This window comes from Pleurodeles waltl, chromosome 5 (assembly GCF_031143425.1).
Source record: "Pleurodeles waltl isolate 20211129_DDA chromosome 5, aPleWal1.hap1.20221129, whole genome shotgun sequence".
Lineage (NCBI taxonomy): Eukaryota > Metazoa > Chordata > Amphibia > Caudata > Salamandridae > Pleurodeles > Pleurodeles waltl.
Genome location: NC_090444.1, coordinates 447,293,099 through 447,317,716, shown reverse-complemented (window position 1 = coordinate 447,317,716; position 24,618 = coordinate 447,293,099). Strand labels below are relative to the sequence as shown.

Sequence of the window (24,618 nt, the reverse complement as noted above, 5' to 3'; positions counted from 1 at the left end):
ATCAGTACTGCATGCAAAGTTTAGTTCGCTACCTATGTGGTATAACTTCCAGTTTAAATATTTCTACATTGAAAAGCAGCAGGCACCTGATGTTCTGAGTGCCAGTGGAGGGCGTTCGTAGTGGGAAATCTCAAGGGCCAGTGGCTGTGTGAGAGCTTTTCACTTAATTGCCTTGAAAGGTTGCTGTATATTGGCAGAATGGGCCAGAATATTATTCTTAGAGTTCATTCCAAGCTCTGAAATAGTCACAGTATCTAAAGCGAGAGAAATGAGAGACTATGAAAATTGTAGAGGGCTAGAAAGATGGGGGTTAAGAGTTACTGCAGCCAAGTGTTTCAAAATGAGATTTGGGAATTAGTGCAAAGGGTATTGGAAAGGATATTCAGGGCCATGGAACGAGTTTGACCTGACCAAATTAACCTCACATTAAAGCTTGTAAAGCAATAGGGCATTGATTGCAGTGTTGAAGGGAGATTCTTTTAGCAGAACAATATATAAGCCACATATATAATTCACAAAACAATTGAAGGGCTCTCCAGTCGGCCACAGAAAGGTGGTTTCATCTTCTCACAAGGCAAGCACTTATAAATACCACTAAATGTGTCGGTGTAGGAGGCTGGCCTGGTTTGTAGTGGGTACCAAGGGGTACTTACACTCTGCACCAGGTCCAGGTATCCCTTATTAGTGTAGAAGAGGTGTCTAGCAGCTTTGGCTGATAGAAAAGGTAGCTTAGCAGAGCAGCTTAAGCTGAACTAGGAGACGTGTAAAGCTCCTACTATACCACTGGTGTCATATGCACAATATCATAAGAAAACACAATACACAGATATACTAAAAATAAAGGTACTTTATTTTTATGACAATATGCCAAAAGTATCTCAGTGAGTACCCTCAGTATGAGGATAGCAAATATACACAAGATATATGTACACAATACCAAAAATATGCAGTGATAGCAATATAAAGCAATGCAAGCAATGTACAGTCACAATAGATTGCAATGAGAGCACATAGGTATAGGGGCAACACAAACCATATACTCCAAAAGTGGAATGCGAATCACAAATGGACCCCAAACCTATGTGAGCTTGTAGAGGGTCGCTGGGACTGTAAGAAAACAGTGAGGGTTAGAAAAATAGCCCACCCCAAGACCCTGAAAAGTGGGTGCAAAGTGCACCTAAGTTCCCCAGAGAGCACAGAAGTTGTGATAGGGGAATTCTGCAAGGAAGACCAACACCAGCAATGTAACAACGATGGATTTCCAGACGAGAGTACCTGGGGAACAAGGGGACCAAGTCCAAGAGTCACACTCAAGTCGTGAGTGGGCACATGCCCAAGAAATGCCAGCTGAGGGTGCAAAGAAGCTGCCACCGGATGGTAGAAGCTGTGGATTCTGCAAGAACGAAGAGGACTAGGAACTTCCCCTTTGGAGGATGGATGTCCCACGCCGTGAAGAAGCTTGCAGAGGTGTTTCCATGCAGAAAGACTGCAAACAAGCCTTGCTAGCTGCAAGGGTCGCGGTTAGGGTTTTTGGATGCTGCTGTGGCCCAGGAGGGACCAGGATGTCGCCAATTGCGTGAGGAGACAGAGGGGGCGCCCAGCAAGACAAAGAGCCCACTCAGAAGCAAGCAGCACCCGCAGAAGTGCCGGAACAGGCACTACGAAGAAGAGTGAACCGGAGCTCACCCGAAGTCACAAAAGAAGGTCCCACGTCGCCGGAGGACAACTCAGGAGGTCGTGCACTGCAGGTTAGAGTGTCGGGGACCCAGGCTTGGCTGTGCACAAAGGAAATCCTGGAAGAGTGCTCAGGAGCCGGAGCAGCTTCAAATCACGCAGTACCCAGCAATGCAGTCTAGCGTGGGGAGGCAAGGACTTACCTCCACCAAACTTGGACTGAAGAGTCACTGGACTGTGGGAGTCACTTGGACAGAGTTGCTGAGTTCCAGGGACCACGCTCGTCGTGCTGAGAGGGGACCCAGAGGACCGGTGATGCAGTCTTTTGGTGCCTGCGGTTGCAGGGGGAAGATTCCGTCGACCCACAGGAGATTTCTTCGGAGTTTCTAGTGCAGAGAGGAGTCAGACTACCCCCACAGCATGCACCACCAGGAAAACAGTCGAGAAGGCGGCCGGATCAGCGATACTAGGTTGCAGTAGTCGTCTTTGCTAATTTGTTGCGGTTTTGCAGGCGTCCAGAGCAGTCAGCGGTCGATTCCTTGGTAGAAGGTGAAGAGAGAGATGCAGAGGAACTCTGATGAGCTCTTGCATTCGTTATCTAAAGAATTCCCCAAAGCAGAGACCCTAAATAGCCAGAAAAGGAGGTTTGGCTACTTAGGAAGGAGGATAGGCTAGCAACACAGGTAAGAGCCTATCAGAAGGAGTCTCTGACGTCACCTGCTGGCCCTGGCCACTCATAGCAGTCCAGTGTGCCAGCAGCACCTCTGTTTCCAAGATGGCAGAGGTCTGGAGCACACTGGAGGAGCTCTGGGCACCTCCCAGGGGAGTGGTCACTCCCCTTTCCTTTGTCCAGTTTCACGCCAGAGCAGGGCTGGGGGATCCCTGAACCGGTGTAGACTGGCTTATGCAGAGATGGTCACCATCTGTGCCCATCAAAGCATTTCCAGAGGCTGGGGGAGGCTACTCCTCTCCAGCCCCGACACCTTTTTCCAAAGGGAGAGGGTGTAACACCCTCTCTCTGAGGAAGTCCTTTGTTCTGCCTTCCTGGGCCAAGCCTGGCTGGACCCCAGGAGGGCAGAAACCTGTCTGAGGGGTTGGCAGCAGCTGCAGTGAAACCCCGGGAAAGGTAGTTTGGCAGTACCCGGGTCTGTGCTAGAGACTCGGGGGATCATGGAATTGTCTCCCCAATGCCAGAATGGCATTGGGGTAACAATTCCATGATCTTAGACATGTTACATGGCCATGTTCAGAGTTACCATTGTGACGCTATACATATGTAGTGACATATGTATAGTGCACGTGTGTAATGGTGTCCCCGCACTCACACAGTCCGTGGAATTTGCCCTGAACGATGTGGGGGCACCTTGGCTAGTGCCAGGGTGCCCACACACTAAGTAACTTAGCACCCAACCTTTACCAGGTAAAGTTTAGACATATAGGTGACTTATAAGTTACTTAAGTGCAGTGGTAAATGGTTGTGAAATAACGTGGACGTTATTTCACTCAGGCTGCAGTGGCAGGCCTGTGTAAGAATTGTCAGGGCTCCCCATGGGTGGCAAAAGAAATGCTGCAGCCCATGGGGATCTCCTGGAACCCCAATACCCTGGGTACCTCAGTACCATATACTAGGGAATTATAAGGGTGTTCCAGTATGCCAATGTGAATTGGTGAAATTGGTCACTAGCCTGTTAGTGACAATTTGGAAAGCAAAGAGAGAGCATAACCACTGAGGTTCTGGTTAGCAGAGCCTCAGCGAGACAGTCATCACACAGGGAACACATACAGGGCACACTTATGAGCACTGGGGCCCTGGCTGGCAGGGTCCCAGTGACACATACAACTAAAACAACATATATACAGTGAAATATGGGGGTAACATGCCAGGCAAGATGGTACTTTCCTACAGTCGGCTTCTGAGAGAGCCTGGGATCACCTCTTTCCCCAGTAAAGCTAGTGGGTGGAGCAAGGGCGTCCTAAAAGATAATTACTTTTTTAAAGTTATGAAATCAAAATACAAGGCTCAGGTTGCTTTCACTTTGCAACTGAAGCATGTCTGCTGTCGGAAACCGTACCTGTTTTTTTAATCTGATATTGTGGGAAACAAACCATGTTAGTTGGACAAGATGTTTCTCTACACTTCTATGTAATCCTTCAATTAAGTTAAACTTTTAAAATGTGATATTATTAAGTTAACTATTTTCTGTTAAGGGACACAATTAGAATAATCTGAGAGAGAGGGGAGAGCATCCCTGCCCAACCTGCTACCCAAAACATAGGATGATGGATATAACATACAAATATATTGTCATATTTAGCCATTTGTCTCAGAGTAGAAAACATGGTTTTCTCTTTTTTGTGCAGTCTGATCTGACATTGTTTTTCACCATCAGCATTACAGTAGACTTCTATCTTTTTAAATGTTTTCTTCCCAACTAATAGTGCAAATGAGCATTTATTTATTTTCTGCGGAGTACAAAGGGCAATTTATTATTATTTTTTTCAGTAGGTCTGGCCTGGTGGCAGCTTTAGTTTCCCCCCGCCAAAGATAATCAAACATTAGTGTGTATATATAGGTGTGTGTGTGTCTGTGTGTTTTTATATTTTTTTATATATATATATATATATATACACACACACACACACTTTTGGTCACATTTTGCTTCTGAGCATTGGCCAGTGGGTCACCCCACTTCAGCTGTTTGCTTTCTATACTATGAGCAACAGTGTTCTGCTCTTGTACATTAACCTAACAGTGGTCCACTTCGGAGCCTGGACTTGTAAGCCAATTACCGCTGTAATTTATGCTTTCTTTTCTTATTTTTTTTTTGTACATTTATTTTTGTGGTGGTTTAGTTTGTTACTTTTTTGTACATGCATACACACCGTTTTTAGACTGTGATAGTTTTGCTTTGTTACTTTTACACCTCTATTGTCCTTTTCAGATGTTTGCCAAAAAAAGGAAAAAAGTACAGGCTGGCTAAAGCCAGATTATTGGCTTTGCCAAGGCTTGCTCGAATATGAAGCTGTGTTAGATAAGGGACTTTCCCAAATTCTTTGACAGTGTCATCTAAAAAACTTCACTGCAGAAATTCATTACCCTCTAGGATTTCCACAACAGAAGACACAAGTGTAGCTTTACTGAAATCATCAGCCTAGAGCAGTCATTTTGAATTAGCCACCAGCTAATGATCTCGTAAGCTGTTGGATGAAGCCTGGACACTGTTTCCTGTGGCAGGGTTTCTTCATCTGCAATTGAGTAGCTATAACCCCATGTGCAAAGGCAGGGTGAAAAACATGGCAGGTCAGAAAGGGGCTATTCTGTTTTGTGATAGACCAGACCTGGTCAGTTGATTAGCAGGGATTAGTTGCACTCTTGATATAGTTGCTACTCTAGCAGTAGTAAACCACAATCATCCATAGACTGCTGTCTGTGGACAGCCTCTGCCATCCCATACATTCGGTAGACCCCTAGATTAAACTGTCTAGAATTTAGGAACTCTCGGCTGCAAATATGAAACAAAAATACAAAAGGTAAAAAGTATTTAAAGATGGGTATAAGAAGAACTGGTTTGAAAAAAAAGTTTTGTTTCTGGCGTAAAATAAAACCTATGGGTAATCAAGTACATTTTTTTTTTTTTTTTACTGGATTTGTTATTCTAGTGGTTGGGAATGTGTTTCAAATTCTTGCTCCGCAGCTTTGCATAACTTTTCGTTTGAAATTATATCTGTGTTCCTTAGTTACTGTAAATAGAGAGCATTTAGAAAGTGCCTTCAGGCTACTTAAGGTAAAATTCAAGAAATGGTCACCGTTGCTTGTTGAGTTTAAAAGTCTAGTGTGGATTCTGCATTGGCAAAAGTGTGTAACCTGACTTTGTTTTTGTTTTGTTTTAGTGACAGCTATATTGTGCGTGTCAAAGCCGTGGTGATGACCCGAGATGACTCCAGCGGGGGATGGTTGCCACAGGAAGGCGGCGGCCTTAGTCGAGTTGGTGTCAAAGTAATGTTCACGGAGAGCTGCGGAAGAAGTGCCTTTGTCATCTATGGTGTACGAATAAAGGACAAACTGGTAATGCAGAACACATATGTTCATAATATTGACGTTAGGCTACCTCAAAACCCTACAGTGTTTATATATATATATATATATATATATATATATATATATATAATATATATATATTTTCGATGGCATGTGTAGCTGCAGAAACGCATGCTATGCATAGTCCTGCCACCTAGTGTTGGGCTCGGAGTGTTGCAAGTTGTTTTTCTTCGAATAAGTGTTTTCGAGTCACTGGATCGAGTGACTCCTTCTCTTTAGCTCCATTGCGCATGGGCATCGACTCCATGTTAGATTGTTTTCTTTCCGCCATTGGGTTCGGACGTGTTTCTTTTAGCTCTGGTAGTTCGAGTCGGAAAATTTATAAAAACTCTTGAATTCGTCGGTATTGTTTCGATCGCGTATCATCTCTCATCGACACTTCGGTACCATCGGATCCAACTTCTTTACTCGCCCTTCAGGGCACCCGCGCCCAACTCGGGCCTGGTCGGGCCGACCGCGTGGAAGCCTCATGGACCAGACCCCATTTCGCTTCGGTCCTTGGTGCCACACCAAGTTCCCATATACAGACCAACATCTCGTCTGTAATCTCTGTCTCTCTCCAGACCATCAAGAGGATACTTGTGAGGGCTGCAGATCCTTCCGCTCGAAGAAGACTCTACGAGACAGAAGAGCACAAAGGTTGGAAATGGCGTCGAGAAGCACCGAACTTCTTGACGTGGAGGAAGAGGAGATTATGCACACCGCAGTCTCCGTCCGAGGGTCCGATTCCGAGCAGGAGTCCGAGGAGGACAGACTGGTCACGGCAGGACAGCACGTGAGTATGCCTGCCCCTGTCCAATCCAAGCCCAAACATAAGGCCTTGGGAACACCACTGCCAGAAGGCCATGGCTCGACCTGCAAAAATACCTCCGGTGACCAAGCAACAACTTCGGCAATGAGAAAGGCCACGCCAGCGAAGCCTTCGGACTCGAGCCGAAGCACTGGCTCAGAAACAGTCAAACACCGACCCATCGAGTCGAAGTCTCGAAAATCGCTTTCTGAGCCGAGGCCAACATTCACTCCCGGTCATTCGATCCTGAGAAAACAAGCTTCGGAGCTGAAAAGACCCAGCTACACAGAGGAGCATGGACTTTTGAAACAAATTAAAGAAAGCCATAGATTTTCGGAGGAACTCACACAAATGGAGGACATTGATGAAAGGCAGGCCAGAATTCATATTCATAAAAACACTGGCAAGATTATAACTGCACTTTCTCTGAAGACTAAGAGGAAGCTAGCCTTTCAAGGATGATTAGACACTGATCAGCCATCAGCTAAAGTGCCAAGGCCTAAACAAAAATCTCCACCTCCACAATTTTCACCTCATCAGTCTCCTCATTCTTCTCACCTGCTTGTCTCTCCACCTACTACTCCTACACCTGCACAGTCTCCTGTACATTCTGTAGATTCACAACAGGACAATGTCGATCCATGGGATCTCTATGATCCAGATCCCATTCCCGATAACAGCCCAGACTGCTATCCTTCCAAACCATCACCACCAGAAGATAGCACTGCATACACTCAAGTTCTGGCTAGGGCGGCATCATACCACAATGTTGCCATGCACACCGATCCTTTTGAGGATGATTTTCTCTTTTAATACCTTATCCTCCACTCACACTACTTACCAGTCCCTTCCCATGCTTCCAGGCATGTTAAAGCACGCACATCAAATATTTCAAGAGCCAGTCAAGGCTAGGATCATCACTCCCAGAGTGGAGAAAAATATAAACCACCTCCTTCTGATCCGGCATTCATTACTCAACAACTGCCTCCTGATTTTGTAGTTGTGAGTGCAGCAAGGAAAAGGGCCAACTCTCAGTCATCTGGTGATACACCACCACCAGACAAGGAGAGCAGAAAATTTGATGCTGCTGGCTAAAGAGTAGCATCGCGAGCAGCCAATCAATGGAGAATAGCCAACTCCCAAGCACTACTGGTTAGGTATGATAGGGCCCACTGGGACGAGATGAAAAATATCATCCAGCATCTCCCCAAAGACCAACAAAAGAGGGCACAGCAATTAGTCGAGGAAGGGCAGGCTATTACTAACAACCAGATTAGATCAGCCCTAGACTCAGCAGACACAGCAGCCTGGACAATCAATACTGCTGTTACCATTCGGAGATACGCATGGCTTCGGTTTGTCAGTATTTAAGCCTGAAATCCAGCAGGCTGTCCTTAATATGCCATTCAATAAGAAACAGCTTTTTGGCCCTGAAGTTGATACGGCCATTGAAAAGATGAAGAAAGACTCAGACACCGCTAAAGCCATGGGTGCTCTGTATACTAGGCAATACAGAGGTTAATTTCGGAAACCTCAATACAGGGGTGGCTTTCGAGCACAAACACCTGAGGCATCCACCTCACAATCCAACTCATCTTACTAGCCTCAATACCAACGAGGTGGGTTTAGAGGAACTTATAAAGGCCAATTCCCAGGGGGTAGGGGAAAATATCAGCCAGCAAAACAAGCCTCACAGCCAAAACAGTGACTCTCTCCACCTCTTCCCTCATCACACTTCACCTGTGGGAGGAAGACTGCAAACGTTCCACAAAAGTTGGTTACCCATTACAACAGACAACTGTGTATTGTCTATTATCTGCAATGGTTACTGCATAGAATTGGCTTAAATTCCCCCAGATTTACCTCCAAAACCACACAAACTCTCCTTCCAACACATCTCCATGTTGCAAGAAGTACAGTCCCTATTACTCAAACAAGCCATAGAGCTTGTACCACAAGGTCAGATAGGAACCGGGGTTTACTCCCTGTACATCCAAAAAGATGGGAACCTTGAGACCAATACTAGATCTCAGAACTCTCAATCTTTACATCCTATCAGAACACTTTCACATGGTAACACTACAGGATGTAGTCCCACTGCTACAACAAGAAGATTTCATGGCAACATTAGACCTCAAGGATGCGTATTTTCACATACCCATCCATCCAGCACACAGAAAATATCTCTGGTTTGTAATCCAGGGAAAACATTACCAGTTCAAAGTGTTAACCTTCGGGATAACAACAGCTCCCAGAGTATTTGCAAAATGCCTTGCGGTAGTTGCAGCCTACCTAAGAAGGCAACACATCCCTGTCCTTCCATATCTGGACGATTGGCTAATAAAATCCAACAGTCATACACAGTGTAAAAACCATGCACATTATGTAATACAAACCCTACACACTATAGGGTTCTCTATAAACTACCAAAAATCCCACTTGCAACCTGTGCAAATTGAACAGTATTTAGGAGCCACACTAAATATGCAAACAGCACTTGCAAGCCCAAGTCCACAAAGGGTACAAACATTCTATAATGGATTAGCACAAATTCAGTCAAACCAACAGTACACAGTCAAATTTGTAATGAAACTGTTGGGCATGATGGCATCATGCATCACCCTTGTCCCAAATGCAAGATTAAACATGCGGCCCTTACAGCAGAGCCTTGCAAAACAATGGTCACAGACACACGGTCAACTTCAAGATCTAGTGTTGATAGACTGCCAAACACGCATATCACTTCAGTGGTGGAATTCCACAAATTTAAACAAAGGGCGGCCATTTCAAGACCCTGTGCCTCAAACCACACTTACAACAGATGCATCAATGATTGGATGGGGAGCACACCTCAACAATCACAACATTCAAGGACAATGGGACACCAAACACAAACAACTTCACATAAATCACCTAGAATTGCTAGCCGTATTCCTAGCACTCGGAGCCTTTCAACCTCTTCTCGTTTACAAACACATTCTGATCAAGACAGACAACATGACTACAATGTATTACCTAAACAAACAAGGAGGGACCCACTCATCGCAACTGTTCCTTCTAGCACAAAAGATTTGGCATTGAGCAATACACAACAACATTCACCTGGTAGCACAATACATTCCAGGGATACACAACCAATTGGCAGAGGTTCTCAGCCGAGGTCCTCAACAAACACACGAGTGGGAAATTCATCCCCAAGTGCTTCAGACATACTTTCATCACTGGGGAACGCGAGACATGGACCTATTCGCCACCAGCGAAAACGCAAAATGCCGAAACTTCGCATCCAGGTTCCCACACCCTCTATCCAAGGGCAATGCTCTATGGATCAACTGGTCAGGGATATTTGCTTACGCTTTTCCCCCTCTGCTGCTCATTCCATTTCTAGTCAACAAACTGCGTCAAAACAAACTCAAACTCATATTTCTAGCACCAACGTGGGCACGTCAACCCTGGTACATGACACTGTTAGATCTGTCAGTAGTACCACACATCAAACTCCCCATCAGACAGATCTGTTAACACAAAAAAAACAACGGATCAGGCATCCAGATCCAGCAAAACTCAATCTAGCGATTTGGCTCCTGAAGTCTTAGAGTTTGGATATCTACATCTTCCAACAGAGTGTATGGAAGTAGTTAAGCTAGAAAGCCCACTACCAGGCAGTGTTATGCGAACAAATGGAAAAGGTTTGTGTTTTACTGTCAATCTAAACAGATTGCCCCTCTTTCAGCATCAATACAAGACATTGTAGGTTACTTGCTTCATCTGCAAAAAGCTAATTTAGCCTTCTCGTCCATCCAAATACATCTCACTGCTATTTCAGCGTATTTTCAAAATATACAACACACCTCTCTATTTAGAGTCCCTGTTATCAAAGCCTTCATGGAAGGACTAAAACGCATCATACCACCAAGAACACCCCCAGTGCCTTCGTGGAATCTAAATATTGTACTCACACGACTCATGGGGTCCACCATTTGAACCTGTGCATTCATGTCAGATTCAATACTTAACATGGAAAGTTGCATTCCTAGTTGCAATTACTTCATTAAAGAGAGTTAGTGAAATCCAAGCTTAGACTATTGAACAACCCTTCATAAAAGTACACAAACATAAAGTGGTACTTCGGACAAACCCAAAATTTCTACCAAAGGTGATATCACCATTTCATATCAATCAAACAGTGGAACTCCCAGTCTTCTTCCCACAGCCAGACTCTGTAGCAGAAAGAGAGCTGCATACATTGGACATTAAAAGAGCTATAATGTATTACATTGATAGATCTAAATCATTTAGGAAAACCAAACAGTTATTTGTGGCGTTCCAGAAACCACATACTGGTAATCTTATCTCAAAACAAGGACTAGCTAGATGGATAGTAAAATGCATCCAAACATGTTACCTAAAAACTAAAAGGCAGCTATTAGTAACACCAAAAGCACATTCCACCAGGAAAAAAGGAGCAACAATGGCATTTTTAGGAACTATACCAATGACAGAAATCTGTAAAGCATCCACTTGGTCAACACCCCATACATTTACCATGCATCACTGTGTAGATGTGTTAGCAACACAACAGGCCGCAGGAGGACAGGCTGTACTAAGAACACTATTTCAAACAACTTCAACTCCTACAGACTGACCACCACTTATGAGAGGCAAAACTGCTTTGTAGTCTATGCATAGCATGTGTATCTGCAGCTACACATGCCATTGAACGGAAAATGTCACTTACCCAGTGTACATCTGTTCGTGGCATGTTGCCCTGCAGATTCACATGCGCCATCCCGCCTCCCCGGGAGCCTGTAGCCGTTTAAGTTAAAACATTCATTTGTACATATCTATATATATCTGTATTCCATTTGCATGGACATCTCTTCTCTTTATACTCTATCACTCCTACCTTACCCTCTGCGGGAAAACAATCTAACATGGAGTCGATGCCCATGCGCAATGGAGCCGAAGAGGAGGAGTCACTCGATCCTGTGACTCAAACACTTCTTCGAAGAAAAACAACTTGTAACACTATGAGCCCAACACTAGATGTCAGGACTATGCATAGCATGTGAATCTGCAGCAGAACATGCCATGACCAGATGTACACTGGGTTAGTGACATTTTCCATATATATATATATGTATATATATGTATGTATTTATTGCTGAGTTCTCTTTTTACTTACACAGGTTCTAAATATTTTATTTAGATGTTTGTGTTTATCAAGGGAGGTTTTATATTTTTCATTTTACTTTGATAATTTATTTTGTGCACGAATAGTGTTATTTGATTTTGGATGTCAAATTTGCGTGGTGGACGGCTGGAGTGGTCTGGGAAAGGGACATTTCACAGAGAGAAAACAGCAGTAACATGAATTAGGACTGTATTTGAATATTTGTTCCGTTCTCAACCTTTATTGCCATTAATTTGTGTTCTTGCAATACATTGGTGTTCGAGCTTACTGTTTAAAAGTATTTTAAGTTGGACTTCTTTTATATATTGTTTTTTTTTCTTTCTTTTAGTAGCACTCAATATTTCTTCTTGGCCCCTATTTGTTTCTTTGCCATGCTTGTATCCCGAGCACTATGAATTTGATACAAATATGCATTTATGGGCGTACATTGCTTATATCAGCATAACAGATCTGTATAGTAGCTCTCTGCATCCAGTAGTCACTCGTCTATTGGTATTCTGGGCACTTTTCATTTATGTAACAATGTGAACATGAAATCCTTAACACTTGCAAAAGATTTTTCATATATCACACCTGCCTTTAACCACTTTATTGATTGCACCTGCGTTGTCTTGTGCTGTCTACTATTTCTTTTATGTATTTGCTATTGTTTTTACCAGTAAGCGGACTTTGTGCTGTGTTTATTTTTCCATCGGACATTTCACCGCTTACATTCTTTGTCGGGCAAACATCCCGGTTGAGAACATCTTGGTGTTTGGGCACTGAAGCGCTTATGTACGTGGGCGGTAAGCTACACTGAGTTGGTTGTATGTGGGTGAGAGGATGTTGTCTTTGTTTTGATTCTATATGGTAAGTGTTTCCATTTCATGCGTAGTGACCACCGAGGTATGGTTATTGTGCTATTTGGCAGAGCCCTTAGCAGTGTGATGGGTGAAGATATGTGAGAGGCAGGCCTGCAGTTTATAGTTTTCAGTAAACTGGCAGCTTTGAGCAGCTCTACAGATCCCTTAGGGGTATTTTTTTATTTTTCATGGTCCACCTATGTGGTTAATGCACTGGGTTGTCCATTCTGAGGTATCTTGTTTAAGGTCCTGAGCAGGCATGGGTTGGATGGAGACGTGGATCAGAGAACTAATAGCATGGACTTTGTTACTATCATCCTATACCTGATTGTCAATGTGAGATATCAAAAGTGGTCCTAGCATATAGCTAGTTGGGGCCCGCAGTGGTAGAGCAATTTAAAGTCCTCCATTGGCCAGCAGCATGTGGCAGGCAAGTTATTCCCTGCCTGTTATGTTGATGGGTGTTTTAATGCCGTGGACTGGTACAGTACCATCACGTTGGCCAGATTGCCTTCTCTACTGCGTGATAGACATGACCCTTAGTAGTTTTGTCTTATGTGAGTGTGAGAGTGTTAAGCAGTAACAATAAATTATTATTCTATCTGTATAAACTACAATTGACTGTCCAACCGCTGAGTGTTATGGAATTATGAGGCAGGAGGGCTATATATAGCATTGTAACTGAATTTATATAGCACGTACTCAGCCAGAAGAGGTACTGTAGCCCTTTACTCTGGGCAGCACAATGTTCTCGAGCACATGATTAGTATTGTTGGTTATTGAGACTAGTCTTGTGCTCTAAAATATACCAGGCCATGCATTTACTTCAGTTTCTATATGATAGAATAATAAGAGTTAGATGTGATCGTTAGTGGGGGAGGGGGAATTAATGCATTTATTTAGGGTATTAATTGATGCATTACAGGAGATTAGGTATTAGGATGTTTACGTTGCAGGGGTATGATTTCTAAAGGAGAAGTTGTGATTGTTGAATTGAGGTATAGGCAATGTGCAGGGATACAATAATAAAGATTAGGGAAAATATGCATGCGACTTAAAGTAAGCTGTGCTCAGAAAGAGAATGCATGCAGAGGATAGAAAAGGAGAGAGTCATGCAAAAGATAAAGGCAATTCTAGAATTGAAAGTTTTAAGTCAAAGTCAGTTTTCATACAAAGGTTTTTAGGAATATTGTGGGGGGTTTTGAGACTGCATGCAAACGTCTATAAATAAATAACATTATTTGCATGTGTTGCAATATCATTGTAGGCCATGAGAACATCCAGGCGCACACGTGTCCATCACCCATGGGTAAATAGAAGTATGGTTTTATTTTTCAATAAAATTAGATGAAAGGAAAACACGAAACAGGATGTTGTACTTTAAATGTTTGGCATAGAGATGCACCTCCAATTTCCCTCTGATGATCAGGGTCGGATGAAGAACACCTCAAGGTGGCAGGTGTAACACTTAGCTGCTTGCTGACCAAAAGATGTTTTGACCAGTTAGCTGAAGAAATATCAAATTTCCTCATCATTGTTGATTTCTTTGCTGCCCAAAGGGAATTCCACAAGGCTTGATGGTAAATGACTGAGTTAATCCTAGCCTAAGAATAGGAACAATGACAAAGATCAAAGCTTAAAGCCCTGGGAATGTGTGAGCCAGATACTACAAAAGAAAAACATTTGCAATATATAAATGAGTCTAGTCATTAAATGTCCCTGTATTGAAAAAGTATGGTTACAGGATCCATGCAAAAATGTTTTTGGAATTAGGAAACGGGCGAGAGAAGCGTAGTGTGAACAGCATCAAGCAAATGTATAATTTTGGTGCACATACTGTTATAAAGATCATACGGGGAAGTGATAGTGAAGAGTAATGTGTAAGTGGGAACATTGTTTAGTTCTAAAAGGTACTGTAATGTAGATTTTCCTAATAGTTTATGAAGGAAAGTCTTAATTTTATTAAAGACACTGAGGCTCCTGTTATGCTTTTCTTTTCTTGTTTAATTAAATAGCAGCTGCAGTCAAGACAAAACTACAACTCCCATGAGGGCAAAGAAAGGGGCCAATGGGGGAAGCAAGAAGTAGTCACAAACGATGCACCAATCACTAACAGGCTGCCCCTATAATACTTATCTTGACTGAGAACAGCCCTCTTTTCTTGTGTGAACTTAAAAAGTAACAAACAATTGATTGATGGAACAACATATGCATATTGCCATGAACACAGACAAAAGTTCCTGGATAACAGTCAACAGTCCAGAAATAGAACTTGGAACGGGCCGAACATTTGGGGCCAGATGGTTGACTTGAAACGCAGTAGACGTGCTGGCTCCTGAAAGGTGTCGATGAGCGAAGCAGCTCTTAGGAGGAAGTCTGTGGAGTCGTTGAAGATGCTGCTGGGAGGGAACAAAGAAAAAAGAATTTGTAGAGGTGGGATAATACTCGCCTCCGTGTCTTTAATAAAATTAAGACTTTCCTTCATAAACTATTAGGAAAATCTAAATTTTATGTTAAGACCGGAGGCTCCTATTATTATGCTATTTTAAAGCGCATCAATCACATTTAATGAAGCATGTTGAACAGGTTTGCAATAAAACACCTTGAAAACATTATCATTAGACCAGTCAGCCGATCTGAGAATGTCTTCCAGCTGGGAGCTGGCCCAAAAAGCTTTGGAAGCCATAGCTCCCCTAGCCGAATGGGCCCCAAAGGCAGAAGTATCCATGCCTGCTGAAGCCATGATCCATTTAACCCAACGAGCTACAGGAGGGGAGGAAACAGGTTTAAAAGGTTTTCTGGAAGAAATAAGGATTTGGGATGCAGAGGAAGATCTCAAATAGTCTGTCTGTTGTTCATAAACTTTCAAACATTGGCCCACACATAACTTACGTTGGTCAAGAAAATAAGGATAAAAAACTGACAAAAGGTTAGTTTTTGTGCGCCTGTGAACATTAAACAGAACACCTGATAGAGTAAAATGACAAGCGGTAACATCCAAAGCTCTAAAATCAGAGAGACGTTTAAAAGAAACAAGGCATAACAACATGTTAAGATAGGTAGATAATTTTTTCAAAGGAAGCATAGAATTGTCTGGCCAAGAAATAAACAAATTAAATACAGCATTTACGTCCCACAAAGAACTATATCTAGGTTTAGGAGGATTGTAAAACTTTACTCCCTTTAAGAGACGACACACTAATGGATGTTCTCCCACTGGTTTGCCGTTGATGTGTGTGTGAAGAAGAAATGGACCTGTACGAGTTAATAGTACAGTAAGTCTTACCTTTGCTGGCTTCTGCTGCCAGAAAATTAACTATGAAGGTTATATCTGCTGTAAGGGGATCAATGTGTTTTCCCACACACTAGTTATGCCAAAGGGACCAGGCTGATTTGTACACCTTTTTAGTTCCTGGAGCCCAGGAAAGTTAGATGAGGTTTGAAGACTCTGCCGAAATAGAAGGAAAAGGCTGGGGTTCCCTGATAATTTCCAGGCCGAAAGAGTTAGGAGATTGTCTAGGATAAGGTTGTGACGAAGGCCGAGGGGATTGGACAGTACTTCTGGAAAGGAGGGAATAAGAAAGGGAGAGTCTACTGATAGTTCCAGAAGAGTGGGAAACCACACTTGGGATTGCCAAAAAGGAGCAATGAGGACCAACGTTGCTTGTTGATGTCGTACTTGAGCTAGCACTCGGGCTATCATGATGAAAGGAGGGAAGGCATAATTGAGGGAGGTTGACCAATCCTGAGAAAAAGCATGGAAGGCTAGAGCTGAGGGATCCGGGCGCCAATTGGAAAAACTGCGGAAGCTGTGTGGTGAAACAAGAAGCAAAAAAAGCTATGTGAAAAGGACCCCATTTGTGATGAATGGTGAGGAAGACTTAGGGATGAAGCTTCCAGTCGCTTGAGTCTCGAAAATGGCAAGAGTGCCAATCCGCCACGGAATTGAGATTGCCTGGTAAGTATTCTCCATGGACTGAAATTCTGTTTTGAAGACAAAAATCCGAAAACCCCTTTGCTAATTACTCTAAAGGTTTGGATTTTGTGCCTCCCAAATGGGTGATGTAACGAACCGCTGAGATATTGTCCATCCTGAGAAGGACTGACAACAAACCTTGTCTCTTGCGAGGCTTTTGATTACAAAGAAACCGGCAAGCATCTCTAAACAATTGATGTGCAACCTTGACTCCTCTAGAGACCATGTGCCTCCAGGCGAGATTGGACCACACCGGGCTCCCCAACCCAGCAGACTTGTATCTGATTCTAATACAAGATCTGGGGCTGATGTAAAGATAGTCCTGCCATTCCATGCGTCTAAATGGTCTATCCATCATTGCAGTTCTGTTCGAGAGTCTTGATCTAGAGCGATAGAGTCCGAATAAGCCAGCCCTTTTTGGAGATGACAAATCTTTAATCTTTGGAGAGCTCGATAATGTAACTGGCCCGGAAATATGGCCTGGATTGAAGAGGACAGAAGACCTACTATTCTTGCTAGGGATCTGATGGAAAGAAGAGAACTGCGCAAAGTTTGAAGAATTTCTGAACTGATAGATTTTATCTTTGATGGCAGAAGAAGGGTGGCCGAAACTGAATCCACCAGGAAACCTAAAAACTCTATTTTTTTAAACTGGAATTAAGGAAGATTTTTTGTTGTTGATAATGAAGCAGAGATCTGTGAAAAGAGAGTAGGCTGGATGAGCGTGAGAGAGAAGAGACAACCAACTTTGGTTCATGAGGAGGATGTCGTCCAAGTAAATGATTAATCTGACTCCTCGGGCTCTGAGAAAGGCTACAACGGGTTTCATAAGTTTTGTGAAACACCATGGGGCGGAAGACAGGCCGAAAGAGAGAGAGGAAAAGTGATGTGTTTGATTGAGCCATTGGAATTGTAAAAACTTTCTTGAAGCTGGATGCATGGGAACTGTGGGATAGGCATCCTGAAGGTCTAACCGAACCATCCAGACGCCTTGGAGTTAGAGAGTCTCTGAGATGCAAGATGGTCTCCATTTTGAAGTGACGGTAAACTACAATGGTTGAAATGTTTTAGATTGAAAACCAGATACATCTTTTTGTTTTTCTTCTGAACTAAGAAGACCGGGCTGACAAAACTCAAAGGGTTGAGGGGGCAAGGGACAATAGCTTATTTTTAGAGAAGAGATTGAATCTCTGCGGAAATCAGGTGTCCTTTCTAAAGAAAACTGGGGAGGCTGAAGAAAGTTTGATTGAAAAGGCTCTGAGTAGAGCTCGATAGTGTATCCCTGAATGGTGTTTAAAACCCAAGGATCCGCTGTGAGAGACTGCCATTTTGGGAGGATCAATGAAAGACGACCCCCTACAACAGGAAGGTGAAAAGGTTGACTTACCGGGCTGGGAAGAGAACCTGGAGCCTCTGTTGCCCTTGTTTCTGAAACCTCGATTCCTTTGAGGGTAAAATTGAGGTCTGTACTCTTGATAGGTGCTGGATAATGCACCACGAGAACCTTGGTTATTATATGTTCGGCCGCAAAGCGGTTCCTGCCTCTACTGGCCCTGGCGAAAACCCGACTGGAGAACATTTTCTTAAGTGATTGTTGCGCCTTGCCTAGTGATGCAAACGTAGCACCATATTTACTGAGTTCCTTGATAAATGAATCACCAAAAAGAAAACCTTCCGTTTTAACCCCTGGATCCGAGGTTGTCAGACTGACTAGCTTGGGATCCAGTTTGAGCAAGAGCCCTTTTCTGCGCTCATGGGTTATAGCACAGTTGGTGTTACCTAATAAGCATACAGCTCGTTGCACCCATAATGATAGTTCTGCAGGATCCACGCTAGCATTTTCCAAAAGGGCTGCCTCCGCCATATCAAAAATGCGGGTCAAGGGGCCCACAATAGCCAATAATTTATCCTGGCAAGTGGATCAGCCCTTATCTACTCCTTTGCGTGGGTCTTTGCCAAATTTGGAGAAAAAAGTGATGAGCGAAGTGTCAATAACTGGGGTTGGTGAGATTTTTTAACGGAGGGATGGACGAGGACATTCCGATTTTAGTTCCGCTCTGACTTGTTTGTCAAGGTGGGTGCGCAACCTGGAGGTCATATATTCCGCTACATGGTCCGCGGGTAACCAATCAGAGTGCTAATGGTGAATTTCGTTAGGGTCGAACATGGGTTCCCTATCTGCATCTGTGATTTTGCATGACTTGGAAAGCTCAAGGGTGTCTAGTTTGGCTTTTTTAGGAGGAGGGGAGGCGAAGTCTCCATTACCAATGCTCAATCTACAACCAAGGAATTTTATAAAATTCTCAATGAATTTCGAAAACCTACATGCATGGAAGGAAGTCATCCCACCACTCAAGATTTCACAAACAAATTGGCAACTCACTACACAACCAAGGCAGACACATTGGACTCCTATTTAAAACAGAAGAAAACCATCAGCACCAACCCCTTTCCTAAAATACCCTTTAAGAATAAACCATCCCAACCTCTACAGTCCTTCAAACAAATATCCCAGGATGAATTTATGGATTTGGTCAAAGCAAGCAGACCTTCTGGTTGCCCTTCTGACCCTTGCTCACCACAAATCTTCAAGAACATCCTGCTATCTACTTCTGCTGCCACACCTGTAAGAAGAATCATCAACAACTCTTTAACTTCAGGAACTTTTCCTGCAGACCTGAAAAAGGCATACATACGACCTTTATTAAAGAAAACAAACCTAGTCCTGCAAGACCCCAACAACTACAGACCAATCACAAATGGACCTTTCCTGGGCAAATTGATAGAAAGAGCAGCATTCGCCCAGATGTCACAATTCATTGAAGACAATTCTATACTTTCAGACTTCCAAACTGGATTCCGCCCAGGAAGAAGCACTGAATCTGCACTCATGGCAATCTGGGACGATCTTAAAAACCCAGTCGACCGAAATGGAGTTGCTGCACTACTTCTCTTGGACCTCTCAGCTGCCTTTGATACGGTTGACCATGACACCCTAACTCAAAGACTCCACAAAGCCGGCATACAAGGGATTGCTCTCGACTGGATTACTTCCTATCTTCAAAAAAGAGCGAATATCCTCCACTCGCCCCCCCTTCTCGTCCGAACCCTACCTCACAAAAGCAGGGGTCCCCCAAGGGTCAATCATCTCACCTTTGCTTTTCAACATCTAAATGATATCTTTACCAGAACTGATCAATGATTTCCATCTCACATGCTACAACTATGCAGATGACCCACAAATACTACTTAAATTAGAAGGTCCCAAAAACATTGAAAACTCACAAATCTTCAGTTGCCTCAGAGCCGTTGATCAGTGGATGACCTGGAGCCATCTCAAACTCAATACCTCCAAAACAGAAATACTCTCATGTGGTGACTGGAAAAATTATGACCCTCTGTGCATCTGGCCTGACGATCTCGGACCACCTCCTCAGTTATCCAAGGAAGTTAAAAACCTAGGAATCACCATGGATTCCAAGTTAACTATGAATGCCCAAGTAGACAAATTAGCACGCACAAGCTTCATCACCTTAAAGACTTTACGACGCATCTTCCCCCACCTCGGATTTTAACACAAGGTGCAAGCTACTATCTCGCTTGTACTATTCAAACTAGATTATGCCAATAGCCTCTACCATGGATCATCTCTATCTGTTATGAAAAAACTACAACGTATCCAGAATTCTGCAGCCAGGCTACTACTACATATAAAGCCGCAGGCCCACATCTCCCCTGCCTTGAGAGCACTACACTGGTTACCCGTTGCCAGAAGATGCACTTTCAAGCTGCTTTGTATCACCCACAAAGCTATACATGGAACAGGACCGCTTTTTATCAGAAAGAAAATTACCAAATACATCCAACAAAGAACCCTCCGCTCAAGATTGACACCCCTCCTTAGAACACCACCATAAAAGAAAAAGACTGTAGGTGGTACATCCTTCTCCGTCCAAGCAGCCAAACTATGGAATTCATTACCCCCAACTATAAGAGCCACAGATAACTTTCTTGTCTTCAGAAAACTAGTCAAGAGTTGGCTCTTTCCTTCATACCCATCTTTTTCAAACAACTATGAACTGCATATGCCTACAGGGAGTGCAGAATTATTAGGCAAGTTGTATTTTTGAGGATTAATTTTATTATTGAACAACAACCATGTTCTCAATGAACCCAAAAAACTCATTAATATCAAAGCTGAATATTTTTGGAAGTAGTTTTTAGTTTGTTTTTAGTTTTAGCTATGTTAGGGGGATATCTGTGTGTGCAGGTGACTATTACTGTGCATAATTATTAGGCAACTTAACAAAAAAAATATATATACCCATTTCAATTATTTATTATTACCAGTGAAACCAATATAACATCTCAACATTCACAAATATACATTTCTGACATTCAAAAACAAAACAAAAACAAATCAGTGACCAATATAGCCACCTTTCTTTGCAAGGACACTCAAAAGCCTGCCATCCATGGATTCTGTCAGTGTTTTGATCTGTTCACCATCAACATTGCATGCAGCAGCAACCACAGCCTCCCAGACACTGTTCAGAGAGGTGTACTGTTTTCCCTCCTTGTAAATCTCACATTTGATGATGGACCACAGGTTCTCAATGGGGTTCAGATCAGGTGAACAAGGAGGCCATGTCATTAGATTTCCTTCTTTTATACCCTTTCTTGCCAGCCACGCTGTGGAGTACTTGGACACGTGTGATGGAGCATTGTCCTGCATGAAAATCATGTTTTTCTTGAAGGATGCAGACTTCTTCCTGTACCACTGCTTGAAGAAGGTGTCTTCCAGGAACTGGCAGTAGGACTGGGAGTTGAGCTTGACTCCATCCTCAACCCGAAAAGGCCCCACAAGCTCATCTTTGATGATACCAGCCCAAACCAGTACTCCACCTCCACCTTGCTGGCGTCTGAGTCGGACTGGAGCTCTCTGCCCTTTACCAATCCAGCCACGGGCCCATCCATCTGGCCCATCAAGACTCACTCTCATTTCATCAGTCCATAAAACCTTAGAAAAATCAGTCTTGAGATATTTCTTGGCCCAGTCTTGATGTTTCAGCTTGTGTGTCTTGTTCAGTGGTGGTCGTCTTTCAGCCTTTCTTACCTTGGCCATGTCTCGGAGTATTGCACACCTTGTGCTTTTGGGCACTCCAGTGATGTTGCAGCTCTGAAATATGGCCAAACTGGTGGCAAGTGGCATCGTGGCAGCTGCACGCTTGACTTTTCTCAGTTCATGGGCAGTTATTTTGCGCCTTGGTTTTTCCACACGCTTCTTGCGACCCTGTTGACTATTTTGAATGAAACGCTTGATTGTTCGATGATCACGCTTCAGAAGCTTTGCAATTTTAAGAGTGCTGCATCCCTATGCAAGATATCTCACTATTTTTGACTTTTCGGAGCCTGTCAAGTCCTTCTTTTGACCCATTTTGCCAAAGGAAAGGAAGTTGCCTAATAATTATGCACACCTGATATAGGGTGTTGATGTCATTAGACCACAACCCTTCTCATTACAGAGATGCACATCACCTAATATGCTTAATTGGTAGTAGGCTTTCAAGCCTATACAGCTTGGAGTAAGACAACATGCATAAAGAGGATGATGTGGTCAAAATACTCATTTGCCTAATAATTCTGCACTCCCTGTATGTGGATATATATGTTTTTCAGATTATATGTATATTTCTATTTATTTATAGTTTCTTTGGAAAATATGTATTGCTACTATGTCATAACAATAAAATACACACACTCTTTAAACCTGTCTGACTAAGTATTTTTTACCCATTATTCTAATTATGTATTGTATGTGCATATGTGTGTGTGTGTGTGTATATGTGTGTATGCGTATATATATATATGTATGTGTATATGTTGTTTCTGTGCTTGGCATGTTCATGGGTCATTGCATGGCTCCTGGGTGGGTTGTTATACTAGATATCTATGAATTGCTGCTCTCATCTTATCACACTTATCTACTCATCACTCTTATGTCATGTCTCTATCAAACTATCCTCCATTCTCACTCTGACTCATCCCAAATCCGTTCTACCACTTTCATCTCCTAAATATCTCTGCCTAAGCTCTTCCCTCCACTTCCACATCTAACTCACCAAACCTCACTCTACCTCTGTGACCTCCCACACACCCCTACTAAATTCTCCTGCATTCATCTCACCCTGCTACTATGCTCTCCCTTTCCACATACTCTTCCCCCTCGGCTCCCCTTTACTCATCCCAAGCCTTTGGGTTGAGTAAATGAAGGATATACTCCCAATTAACACTTCTGGATTTCTTTCCTCCTCCCCACCTCCATTACTCCAGTCAATCTAACTAACAAACTCTCATATCCGCGGCTCAAATTAACTCCATAATAATACTAAAACTGTACTCATTATTTAACGATACTAATCCATCACTAATTCTTGTTGGGTTCCGGAGTAGCATGCTACTCATCAAAAAGCGCTTCAACGCCTTGTCAGGGGTAGTAAGCGCTATATCAATACGATTACAATACAATACAATGTCGGAGGTGTCCGAATCCGGACTATTGTCATACAATTGATCGTCATCAGTGTCCAAAATGTTTGAAATTATGATAGGAGAAACATGTTTGGCTTTAGCTACGCATTTTTTTAGACAGTTTATTTGAAAGTAACCCCTCCCTTAAGGGAGGCCTTTGAGGAACAACATCCTCTGTCTTTTGTGAGGAACCCTCACCGTTCAATAGCATCATTTTGGTATTCTTGGAAGCACAAGGATGCTTTCTGCTATTCCCCGCAGATTGGGCCAAAATAGTCTTGGACACTAATTTTACCACAGAATCTTCAAGAGTTTTTGACAATTTGGCTAAATAAGCAGAGAATGCTTGCTCAACTGAAAGTTGTATGAAGTCATTTAAATTTTCTTTAATAATCTCCTCCTCCTCAATGGCACCGTTAGAAATAGGGTAGCTTTCCATTGTATTGAAGTTATAAGCTGTGGGAAGCAAAAGGGAACAAAATGGCGAGGGTTTATTTTCCTTCACCAGAGTCAATGCAGAGGAAGGCTCTGCCTATGGGCGGGGAATTCACATGAAGGGACGAAGGCTGGGGAGTGGCACGGGAAAGAAGAACGGTCGGAAGGTCTGACAAGAAAGTAATGGCAGGAGAAAGGTAGATAATTCAAAATATGCAGAGCGCACTGACAACTTGCCGTTCGTTCACCGCGACCGTCAATTGAAAATGGCAGTCGCGCTGAGAGGAAAAAACTGGCAGAGGTCGGTATGGGTGCGCCCGCCGCTACGAGCCGACTGAAAGGAGCACAGAAGAGCGATACACACACGCGCGAGCAAGCACCATGAACAGATACACACTTAGTGCTAAATAATGAAACAAGATATAATATAAAATGAATGAAGATACTTATCTTCACTGCGAGCAGCAAGAAAAGAGGGCTGATCTCAGTCAAGATAAGTATTATAGGGGCAGCCTGTTAGTGATTGGTGCATCATTTGTGAATACTTCTTGCTTCCCATTGGCCACTTTCTTTGGCCTCATGGGAGTTGTAGTTTTGTCTTGACTGCAGCTGCTATTTAATTAAACAAGAAAAGCATAATAGGAGCCTCCGGTCCTGTCATAAAATTGGAGTATATTGCAAATATGTGACTTGACATCAGGTTGAGAAAAATTAGATTCATCTGCAAATAATCTTACAACAACTGGGACCTTATGGAAGAGCCTTGGGGAAACAGGGTCCATAATAATACTGTGCAAAGGCAAAGGAGCTGTCACTGACTATGCTCCACAAAGAGGTGGTGCACAGTGATTGGACTTAGAGGGTGCCCCTGAAAGAAGGGGAAAGGGGACTTCATGTAACCCACACCCCTAAGCCTCTCCTGCAGGAGGATTCAGTTACTCCAGGTAAGCAGGAACGCACAGCTGCCGTGTGGGTCAGCACATTAATTATAATATTGCGTACTATCCACCTTATTGCTCAATTAAAAGTGCACCACAGAGTAGACCACAGTAGTCTACCCTATACATAATACAGCTC

General features: G+C 43.1%; 1 protein-coding gene across 1 annotated transcript in view; it reads left to right on the top strand.

Annotated features, from left to right (window-relative positions):
• The window catches only part of SPRED2 (sprouty related EVH1 domain containing 2), a 225,886-nt gene that overhangs the window by 57,751 nt on the left and 143,517 nt on the right, over positions 1-24,618 (top strand). Inside the window, exon 2 of the mRNA XM_069234266.1 lies at positions 5,566-5,740. Coding sequence (XP_069090367.1) covers positions 5,566-5,740 — 175 coding nt within the window. The remainder of the gene's footprint in view (positions 1-5,565; positions 5,741-24,618) is intronic.